We start from the raw sequence: 12,032 nt of genomic DNA, 5'->3' as shown, positions 1-12,032 counted from the left end.
TCCTGACTCACACACACCCTCCACCAATCCTGACTCACACACCCTCCACCAATCCTGAATCACACACACCCTCCACCAATCCCAACTCACACCCCCCCCCCACCAATCCTGACTCGCACACACTCCACCAATCATCACTCACTGACCCACTCCACCAGCCATGACTCATCTTCCTCCAATCATGAATACTCTCTCGCCCACCTTTCCCAAAAACAATGACTCATGTTACCTCCCATCATTCACCATATCTAGACAACCAAAATTACGCCCCAGAACTTCACTGCACCATTGGAAAAGCTGCAGATACTAACACCTACAGCTCACATCCTCCTCACTTGCATCACTCACTGCTTAACTACCATTACCAACAATATCTTTTGACCAATTTTCCCTCAGGGGCCAAACATTATTACCAAGTTATTCTGCTTCAAAATATTGCAAGTTTCTGCTAAATGTAATCCTTGCCAATTGGTATCTCTCCAACAGTCAGAATAGTTGCTCTTAATGGTATTTAATTATTGATTCATTTACCGTCAATAGAAAATAAGAATTAAATAAGTATTAACATTTGTAAACTCATGCATCAATAAACTTAAGAAAAATACCAACTTTTCTTAACTTTGTTAAATGCAGAGCTGTGAAGACATCCATGAAATACAGTACTGTACGAAATACTGAAATATACCAAGCACTGCATTATTTATTGGAGAATAAATATAATGCATCTCAAGAATATAAATTAACTAAAGTTCAACAATACATTTTCTTGTATATTAAGTTTGAAAAGCAAACACTTCCTTCATGGGCTCAATTACCAAAAGCTCCACAGGAACCACAGTCATTAATAATTCTCTCATTGTTAAATCATCCTGAGAACAATCACTGAAAGCAGCTTTTCTGATTTCCAGTGATATTTTAATTGCAGCATTTTGCCCACCCTATTCTTCAATAGTTATGGATACAGTTAGATAGGTCGTGAGCAATCGGTGGCAAGTCAGTGGAAATTTTTTCCAAAACAATTCAGTGACATTACTCTTACACAATGACAAAATATAAAGCATGAACCGACAAAATCTCAATTTTACAAGTTCTTCACCATTCTTTTGAACCCATCCCTTCATCGACCATTCTATCGATCACAACCCTAATTCCACCAATCATTTCTCATACCCAACCCATCAATTACAACTCCCTCCCTTTTCCACTACATGCACCACCCCTACCGTCACTTTTACCTACCAAGACTCACCCCATTCACCTCTATCAACAAGTACTCACCCCTCCTACCTACCAAGACCAACTCCTTCCTCCACACCAACCAAGCAATTTTTCATTTATAAACTGATTAACCCCCTCCTAGACTACTCACTAATTACTCCACTATCAAGCACCCACAGCAACCAGAACATTGCAATACTATTGTTTTTTCTTATCAGACGGTACTAGGGTGAGAGCCCCCCCTTTCTCCAGAAGCATGATTTTGTCTGTAGCATCAACCACTCATACATTAAAATTTAATGTTTTCTAACAGTAATATCTCTACATACATTAAATTCGGCATAAAAAGAGCCAGAACTTGGTATTCTTATGAATATATTTCTGATATATCAATATTAATAAAATATTATGGATGGACCACTGAGCTGCAAGGAGGAGGAGGAGGATTGGTGGGTGGTGTGTGTACTGGCAAAAAATATAAAAAAATCAGTTAACACACCCATAACCGGTCTCTCTCTTCACACCATCCACATACAGTAGGTGCACCCCCCACCCCCCGTTATACAGTACTCCAAAACCCACAATGAAGAATTTGGATAAAGTGACAGCAAAGATTCAAGTCTGAACAGGAAATCTCCTCGCCTGCCAACCTAACTTGCGACTCGGTCCACTAACTATCATAAAACTCACTGCTCCCCTGCCAACCTAACATACAAATCATTCCCTGTCACTATTTCAGATGGTGCTCACAAAACTCTCATTATCAAAAACTACACCTCATTCTGTAGTTCCTCCTCCCCCATTCCTCAAGAAAACACCCCAGCCTTAAAAATCACAATATACTGAACCCTAAAACCAATCACAGCCACTTTCTCAAGCCTAACTAATATATTCATCCCACTTCTACAAAGCACCAATCTTTTGCCAATTATCAAATGACACATTCCCACCTCACATTTGACATCAGACTGCTACACAAATGTTGTAAGTTCAATCCCAATCATAGCTCTGGTGAAACCATAAGAAAGCGATACTGTACTCAGCCAGTATAACCCTGAACCACATTGGCAGACCACTAGCCTAACAAAAAGACCTCATCCACACTAGTAACATTCTCTCAGCTGACCACATGAGACACCTTCTATCATTCAAAGAATAGACTTGCTACTAAAACCTCACAATGTTTGACAACTTCAGTCACATCAGTCTTGAATGCAACATTTAACAAGTCGATCAAGCAACTACAACCCTTCTCTCAATACACCACCACCACTAAAATTAAACATGGTCAAACTATCATTACAGTACTATGACCAGGAATATACATCTTTAGACAAGAATACTTAGAACAAATGTCTACCAGTCACCATGTTCCAAGGAGTCACCGCTACAGTCAGCCATATCACAACAATATCATCGGGAGCTATTTGAGAATCTCGAGTGACAGCATCAACAATTCGATACATTCAACTCCAGCTGCCAACACTAACCTTTGAACTCCAGGGTAGGAGTCTACTTACCAAGTATTGTACCCTTGAGTGAGAACACAATACTATGGGACATTTTACAAAACGTGACTTAAGGACAACCTTTAAAGGCAAGATACAGAAACCAAACCACACAAGACTCTTCCCACAATTCGAAGGTATTCATGTCAAGATTTTTACAATAATTTAGACAGTAAACATACAAACATAAGAATGGAGGAAACTGCAGCAGGCCTATTGGCCCATACTGGGCAGTCCCATTTACACCCAACTGTTTAGAACTTCCAAGAGATTAACTAGTTTGTCTCAGTATTGGAAATTGTATACAAGATAACCATAAAGGGAGCTGCTTAACTGAATTATTTTACTACTAATGCACTACTGTATGATTACTGATCTCTTTAAGATGAAACCTCACCAAGTAAGATAGACAAATATGTCTTTAATATTTTAAAATTAGTTATAAGTATTTAAACTTGTCTTGCCACAAGAAGCCAGACAACTCACATATCAAGTAATCACTTACCCTTATGCTTCTTCCTTCAGTTAGGTCTTAAAACCAACTTCCATGGAGGTCCCCAAACATCCCAGTCCCAAAACGCAACCTTGATAAGCAGTGACTTGTGACGTGCCCAGTGACCGGCACCAACTTTGCCATTGTGCGTATATAACAAAATTTTATATGGTGCAGCAATGTTTAGCCACACGAGAATAAAGTATCAATATTTTACTCTACTGATATGTCTGGTCTCTTGTGTCCTGACTGGTGAGGCAACATCTGTGCCATGAACCACTATCACTGCCAGTAAACATTTCATGATTAATAATCTTGTGATAATCACACGGGGAGAGTACGGCTACATTCAAAATATTTTTCTGAATCCTAAAACATTTGTCAAGTGAGTGAATATCCAATTACAGTTATACAAGATTCAATTATATTATATAAAACCCATGATGCTGACTATGTTAACTTGTTAAGGTAGAGATTCAATCTAGCATTTGATACAAAAGGCAAAATTGGTATTCAATACTGAATGCGTAGAAGCAAGTTACTCGTATCACAACCACCATGAGCAACAATTCATTCAGACAAGTGTTACCATACACAAGTTAATTGTTGTTACAAAAAATTAATAACATTTGAAATATTACCGGGTAGAAGATAATTATCTGCTCTAGTGTTCAATAGTGGGAGTAAAACTATCCACAACCTGGAGACATTAACTACCAGGTATCACTAGTTAGGGCTCCACCTTGGGCATCAATGTTTCCTTCTTGGGATAAACAATCACTTCTACCAGCAAAATCTTGTACTGTACCAATACATGACAAGCACTTGATGTTGAACTCGGGTAACAGGGTCTACTACAGTATATCAGAGGGTTAAACTGTAAAAGTGAAATCTGAACCAACATAACTGATTTATCATCCGGCAATGGAAGACAAATAATCAAAGCAACCACTAAAATGGTCAAGCTCTGCATTTGTATGTGAATCACAAATACATAATCATGATAAGAGTTCATTTTAACCTTAAGTAGTTCAATTATTTAAAAGGCAAATGTCCAAATGGGTAGTAATGTGATTATTTACTGGGACGATGCAGGTTGGTTCTCTGTGCCAATTGTTCTTGCAAGATTGAATACTGTATCAGTTAGGCCAAGAGAAGTGAACACAAAGATGGCATACACACACTAGCTGAAGACTATGTGGAGGCTGCACAATAAAACTGCTTAAGAGACAAATTTAAACAGCCAACAAATGCTTCAGATCTTTCTCAACAAATGCCCCAAATCTTCCTTTGTATAGCAAAAACACATAAAGTACTCTCTTTTTTCCATTCAAGATATCATTTAGATTATTTTTTTTTCATGAAATATTACTGGTGAGCGAGTAGCCATGGGAATGAACTGAGACTAGCAGCACAACACTTACCCCGGGTGCATTCTGTTGACTAGAACTGTCTGAGGTGAAGTTTAGATGCGCGGGAAACCCTAAAGATGCTCCGTCACCCTGCCAGCCAGCCAGGTCACCCTAACACCAAAGGAAAGTTAATACACAATAACAATACACAAATATGTAGCACTATATTTCATATTAACTCTACTAATACAGTATAATGTATATATAATAATTAGCTAGTTAGCTACATTATGTTCCAATGAGAGACGAGCAAAAATTATGACACTCACCGGCTGATAGCCAGAGGGTCCAGCAAAGGAGTGGTGAGGATAAGACGCAGTACTACTGGCTAAGGCTCCAGAGGCAGCAGCTTGTAGGAACTCAGGTAAATCACTATTCATTCCACTTCCAGATTCGTCCCCTTCTTCCTTATAACCGTCCGTACTTAAGTCGTAAGAGTCTCCGTGCATATCATCAGGCTGTTCTTCCTCCATCTCCACCTTTACAAAAGATGGAGTCTCATCCGGCGTGTACTGATTGACTGGTGGTTGAGAAGACGACGACTGAGCAGGGGGTTGTGATGATGCCCGAGGTGCTGGAGGGGGTTGTTCCACTGGTGAGGAGAGGGGACGGCTGGTACGATCTTCCAAAATGGGGGACTCCTGAGATGTTCTATGGGGGGAGGGGCTTAGCCGCTGACTAACAGGGCTCTTTGGTCTAGATGGAGGTGGAGGTGTGTGTAAACTACCCTGCGACGGTGGAGGCGGTCTAACGTCTTCCCGACCGTCTTCGCCTTCATCCCTTCGTTTTCTTTTTGTTGGAGGGCTACCACTTCCTCCATCTCTTCTAACTGGTTCACTTCGTGAAGTAGGTGCAGCCACCGTGCCTTTATTAGGAGGTTCATCGTCAGGTACAGCAAGGCCCTTAATTCTCAAGTTTTCCGCCGCCTTTATTAAAGAGGCTAAGTCACATTGTCGCACATTCACTTCACCAAGGTACATATAGTCAAGCAAGGCTTCTAGATCCTCACATTTAATGTCTTTTAGCACTATAACTGGGCTCTTACAAGCTGTCTTGTCAAACATGGCACAGAAATAATCACTACACGTTGAAAGCACCAACTTGTGCACACTGTAGAACTTGCCATCACATGCCAGCGTGACATCCGTATACGCTTGCTGTAATGTAGAAAAAAATACAATGCATTAAAATCCTGTCAGAACATCAGCAAATACTCAATCCTAAGTCTAACTTTGAACTTACCTAACTGTACACCCAACTGCTCCAAATGGCTGACAATGACCGATAAACTAAAATGAATATAGTACCTGCTAGCTACAGTACATCTTTCATTCATGACCTTGGCAGGGGAACTGAATGGCTCTAGGTCTTGTGGTCAGTCAGAAATCTTGTTTCTATCACAGACAACTAACAACTTCCTAAGTCAGGACTCTAATTTAACATCAAAACTATCAAATAACATTTAGAATGCATAAGGTGCAATTCCTAACACCTGAAAAATAAGTCTGTGGCAAAAAGTTCCACTAATTCAAGACAATTTAAGGATTTTGTAAATCTAATAAGTACAGTTTGCTCCTGAATGTACATTGTCTGTCACAGGTAACACAGCACTTCCAGGATTCTGTTATGTTACTTAAGTGACAGACCTGAAAACCTGTAAGCTGATCCCATTTGTAACAAACTTTGCCCATAACATGCAGATTGACAAAAGCGTTCAACTTGAAGCCAACCTTAAATATTGAGACTGTAGGCCACGGTTACCATGTCAGACTCACCTGTGTGTATGTGCAAATTTTTTTGCTCATGAGGATATCCAAACTACTTAATAAGCACTGTACTTGGATCTATCATTGTTAAGTGTAAATTTGGTCTCCACGAAAAAAAAAAAAAAAAAACATTCAATCTAATATTCATAGTTAGGTGTTGTATTATCCACCCTTTAAAATACTTACCTTATCCCTGAGAACACCCAAAATGTGGATGAAAGTGGTACGATGGTTGTTCCACTTTAGTGACAGTAGCTCCTCCATGGCTGCTGAAAATTTATAAAGAAAATTTTTCAATAAAAACTAAAGTTTCTATACAAATTCAAAAAATTTATTTAAGGGCATAAAAGATTTACAAAAGCACCATTTATAAATAGTTGCAGTATTACTGAACAAGTACTGTATAGCTAGAACAATATGTCTATGAATGATTCCGGGCACCAACTTTAGTTACCCGGATATAAAAACAAAACAAGAATGTACGAGCTTTCACTTTCATACTTACTATAAAAATATAATAAACACCCACTCAAACTTTCTAGTAATATAAAGGTATCTAATTTAACACCCATCACTGCCAAGGAATAGTAAATCCCAAGCTCGTCTAAAAGAATGGGTAAGAGTGCGACTCGTACCCATTCCATCTTTTTAGCTGTATGAACAGATCTAAAGAGAACATCCTTGTGACTTCAACCTTGATGCCAATAACAAAAGCAAACTTAGGTGTAAAGGAATAGCATAATCCAAGTCGCTATTCAGTTAGATCCAAGTCACTTAAGTATAGAAAACAAAGTACTGTATGTAAATTTAAAATTCTCCCAAGTATCTGGGTTATATATAAGTGTGATGACCCACTGTAAAATAGATAAATTAGGAGTGCCACAAGTACATTCAGTACAGTACATACCGATAATTAATAGATTGGATATCACTATACAGTACTAAAATCCTGCTCTACCACCATACACCAGAAATTTATATTTAACAATTTCTAGCTAAAGAAATAAATTCACCCAAACTTAAATTACCTAAAAATCTCACTTTTCTTATCGAAATGCCTGTTGTTAACACGTTTTGCCCTAAATTTAACCAAGTAGGTAATTCAACAAACCAAACAACCAACGTCTCCCCTCCCCTTTAGCAAACCAAAATCCTGTTGCCTTAAATTAAATAAAAGGTTAAATCCCCATTGCAAAGACATACTGTGCACAAGAAAATTACCGGGAAAATGCGAAACCTAATAATTCATCACAAATCCATTACAGTTTATATATATATATATATATATATATATATATATATATATATATATATATATATATATATATATATATATAAAGTTTTTTAATCACTTAAAACATGGGGACAACGGGCTGACTTTCTGCTTCTAAACTACTCTGCATTATTCCTTATCACTACTACACGTTCATGCAATTAAAATTTTCTCGAGTGAAAATAAACTAACCTACTCCATTACCATTATAAACTACAATTATTGGCATATAGCCTCGTATCTACAACATCCATATTTCGCCATTATATCATCATTCTTCAAACAATCTCCATTTTGGTACCATTCAGTCACATACGTTCAACCTCTTATGTAACAACAACCTCAATAAATTTTCAACTCACCACACAAAAAAGCAACGTTATGTTCTTCAACCTAAAAATCTCTTAAAACACTATCACCTTATTTCAAACACACGAACAATGAAGATAATAAGAGCCGGTGGCCTGACTGTAGGGTGACGGCCTAGCCTCTCCTTCCCCAAGTGAGAAATAAAATAAAATACCTGCCAGAAAATCAATAAGTGGGCCGCCCAACGTTTGTCCTGCATTGACAAGTAAGTTGGCCCACGCCCCTGGTTGTGCCTTTGATCCAAAATTAGAACCAGGTTGGTGTTGTGTGGGCGTGCGAGGTGGGGACGGCTTGGCTTGCGTGGGTTGTGTGGGTCTGCTGGCTGATGGCGTGGGTCGAGGCGTGGGTCTGGCTGCTGGGTTAACAAAGGCCCCGGGGAGGAACGCGCGCCTTCCCCACCACCGGTCATCCCCAACCCCTACAATAATCCAAACTTTATCTACGCCTTCCGTAAAACAACCAATTCAAACCCTACACATCTTAATCACTCCAAGAAAACAAAGATAACGCATCACAATCCTCTTGTCCAAAAATAGGGAAGGAAAGAACACCGAAAAGTAAAATAGGTAAGGCGGTATTGAAGTGGCAACTAGAGGGAGGGCGGAAGCTGGTCCCCAGAGCTGCGTCATCAACCACACGGGAAACCCCAACACCTTTACCCTATTTATTCCACAACACCAACATTTATACAACATTCTATACACGTTAAGTAAATCCTTGGGTTGTTATATATTGGTAACTCACCTCTCTAACGACTAGTTATCTCGTTGTAAGAAACATTTGTGCCGGTATTGGAGGAGACGGCGGCGACCACGACCTCTTTGCGCACCCGCAGGTTTCTCACTGATGTAGAACTCAAGCTCCGATTATATCCTGCTACTTTATTAATACACCTAGGACCTAAATAATAAATATCCAACATTTAAATTTTAACCCAAGAGTCTTACATAATTTTTGTTTTTAATTATTGTTGTTAAATGGGTTGTACTGTCTTTAAAATAATTTCGGAAAGATGGTACGAGTCGACGCCGATGAACGTCAGTCAGTGTTGCCAATTGGATGAAAAAGCTGCTAAATAAACTAATGATTATTGCTACACTCCCCTATGGCGGGCGCTCACACTCAACCAGCTAACAATTCATCCTTGTTAAAACGTTATAATTAGTACATTACTACAACGTTTTTCCGTTGGTCAGATGTTTTTTTGCAATAGCATTTCATTAACTTCAGTAAAATTTTACAAAACTATGCACACGTTTATGCCTAATATTAACGCTAACCTAACATAACTCTAACTGTCCTAACAAAGTTAAACCAACACAACCTTAACCGACCATAACCTTAATCTAACCTAACCCCAGCTTATTTCACCTGATTATTAAACACCCTAACACGATCTGGAGGGTGTTAGGTTAGGTTTGGTGTTGCAGTCTTATGATGTGGTGTGAAGGAGTGGAACAACTCACCCCCACCCACCCCAGCAAAGACTACGCTCCCTTCCTAAAAATCATCTAAAAAAATATCTATTGTCCGAGTACTAATATTTTTTTGTTAATACCTACTTTATATCCCTGCTTATAATGTATTGAAAAAAAAGAAATATCGAAATGGTAACCGTGGTAACATTATGAGGTGTTCTTATTACCACCATGCATGTGTACGATTCCAAATGATACTAAATGTTATATAATACTTCCTTGAGATAATTGTACAGTAGCAGGTGCCCTCAAGAGAGCTCAGGCTCTCATTGGCTCAGCGATGATAATATTATTTTTTCGACTCTGTATCTATGTTCTTCTGGTTAAATAAACTGTTTCAATATCAATAATACTTCTCTCCTCGGTACAATACTTCTTTCATCAGTACAAATATTTCCTTTACCCTTACAGCTATTCCTTCAATAATACAATACATCTACCTTGGTACAACTACTTCCTTCGGCAATACAACTTCATCTATAGAGTTATATCCTTCATCAATAACATTACTTCATTCATCAATACAGCTCTCTTTCCTCAGTTTCACCATTACAACTAAACTACTTCTTTTATCAGTCCCGTACAGCTACCGGTGCAGTACTTTTTAACAACAATACTGTACTTGCTTCACCTTACAACTACTTCCTTTAATAGTACAAATGATTCCTTAGTCAACACAAATATGTTTTCAACACCAAACAAATATTTTCTTCCCTATTACAATACTTTCTTCCCTGCCGGAACTATTTACCTCCATTGTTCAATCCTCCATCTGGGGACACAAAGGCCGGCGGCCGGCGTCACACATTACCAAACGAGGAACTCGCAAGAATGTTTATTGAGATTTGGGTTTTTATCTCTCCTTCTTGACTGATTTTATTTTAGAATAAATTTTAAATATTACAGATAATTCTGAACTTGGAGAGAAAAATATTTGTAGGATTGTCGGTGAGGCCTTCCGCCCTGTTCCTCCATTGTCAGGCTCAGGATCAATATAATTTTGAATGAACGTCCATTCAACTTCAATTGTGGAGCGAGATGATTGCCTTTTTTTAGTTAAATTTGGATTTTAGAATCTCATATCTCTAATATTTATTTAGGATTATTAGGGAGATGCGTAATTAATTGGAAATTTTTATACAGTCCGGTGTAGGAGAGATAAAAAAAATAGCGGTTTCAGCCGTTGTGTGGGCTGGGGTTGGCAACACTGGCGGGCCAGGGAAGCTTGGGGTAGAAAATGGCCGAACTGCTGGTGTGATGCAGCCTAGCGTCTAGTCCTAGAAGGTACGTTTTTCTCCAAATATAGCTATATTATCACCCTCTGTATCAGTTGTCCACTATAACATTGATGTGGTAGTTGTTTGAATGGATTTAGTAGTGCAGGAATGTGTTACTGTGGCCATTATTAATGTGTGGAAGTTTGCAGCTTGGGTTGTAGGCGCGGTTTGGGGGCACCTTGGTCTAGGGCCGCCACTTACACCATTTATCTCTCTACTGATATTAGAGTTATATTTATGACGTTGATTTATTTTATGTGTTAGTTTATTGTTGTTTCAGTTGTGGTGTGACGGTTGAGTTAGAAATATGTAGCCATTTACCGTTATACAAGGAAAGCCGCCGCCATCGGTCATTAACTTGAAGCAGCAGAACATGAGTTTACAGTACTATATGACCTCTAATGTATTTCAGCTTGCATTGTGATTAAAAAACAACTTAAAATCACACCTCTGCTATTTACGTTATTGTGATGACATATTCCAAGAAGCAGGAAGTTCATTTCCAGTCCGTTTCGTCACCAACCCGTTTCGTCACCTCTTCTTTACCCGTTTCGTCACCGCGTTCATTCCCATCATTCTATACATGAAAATAACAGTTGCTTGGGATAGAAAATAATGAGAAAAAAACACTAACAATTTATTAAAGACGAAAATATAAAATAAAAACATTGTTAATATGCTTGCAGTCATTTCACTTAAACAGTAATCATTATATACACGAAAATAACTGTTGTTTGGTATAGAAAATAATCACAAACACTAAGACAGTATGTTTGACTAAAATAAAAAAAAAATATGAAAACTATTGTTAATACGCCTGCAACAAGCTATGCGACCCTGTAATATTAACCAATATTTAATCAAAACGCCTAGCCTACAAAATTGTATTACGAAATTATGCCTCGGCATTGTTATGAAAAAGGTAAGCACTGGGAGGCTTTATTCAACTTAAAGCAACATCAGTATCCATAGGATAAGTTAAGGTTTAGGAGGGAGCTAGGAAGGAACTGGTTCACAGATATGGTGGTGGACTAGTGGAACAAGCTTTGCAACTTTGTAGTAAGTGCTGGAACGCTGGATAGTTTTAAAAGGAGGCTAGATAGATTCATGGATGATAGTGGTAGTAACTCGACAGGAGCTGCCATGCTCAGGCCAACCGGCCTATTGCAAACGCCTTATGTTCTTATAGATCTATAATAAACACAATAAACAGGAATTACAAATTAAAAATGACTAAG

At 38.5% G+C, this 12,032-nt stretch overlaps 2 protein-coding genes across 65 annotated transcripts in view; one reads left to right on the top strand and one right to left on the bottom strand.

Moving 5' to 3' along the window:
- LOC121868254 (longitudinals lacking protein, isoforms A/B/D/L-like) overlaps positions 1-8,904 on the bottom strand; it is a 47,686-nt gene extending 38,782 nt beyond the window's left edge. For 16 of the 29 annotated variants that reach the window (XR_006089352.1, XM_042368646.1, XM_042368647.1 and 13 more), the window contains exons 1-4: positions 8,784-8,902; positions 6,584-6,666; positions 4,901-5,788; positions 4,644-4,742 (exon numbers count right to left, since the gene is read on the bottom strand). Coding sequence is in view for 28 of the 29 variants with exons in the window: in XM_042368646.1 (XP_042224580.1) it covers positions 4,644-4,742; positions 4,901-5,788; positions 6,584-6,661 (1,065 nt within the window). In the remaining variant the exon portion in view is untranslated. Of the gene's footprint in view, positions 1-4,643; positions 4,743-4,900; positions 5,789-6,583; positions 6,667-8,193; positions 8,478-8,783 lie in introns of those variants that run through there. The other 13 variants (XM_042368635.1, XM_042368626.1, XM_042368625.1 and 10 more) reach the window with 5 other exon arrangements.
- A 1,796-nt stretch (positions 8,905-10,700) lies between these two features.
- Positions 10,701-12,032, top strand: part of LOC121868246 (longitudinals lacking protein, isoforms A/B/D/L-like) — an 84,762-nt gene continuing 83,430 nt past the window's right edge. For all 36 annotated transcript variants that reach the window (XR_006089343.1, XR_006089344.1, XM_042368573.1 and 33 more), the window contains exon 1: positions 10,701-10,801. The gene's annotated coding sequence lies outside the window, so the exon portion shown is untranslated. The remainder of the gene's footprint in view (positions 10,802-12,032) is intronic.

Source organism: Homarus americanus, unplaced genomic scaffold, assembly GCF_018991925.1.
Source record: "Homarus americanus isolate GMGI-L3 unplaced genomic scaffold, GMGI_Hamer_2.0 scaffold19318, whole genome shotgun sequence".
In the NCBI taxonomy this organism is placed as follows: domain Eukaryota; kingdom Metazoa; phylum Arthropoda; class Malacostraca; order Decapoda; family Nephropidae; genus Homarus; species Homarus americanus.
The sequence above is the reverse complement of the archived record's forward strand: the minus strand, read 5'-3'. Positions and strand labels throughout refer to the sequence as shown.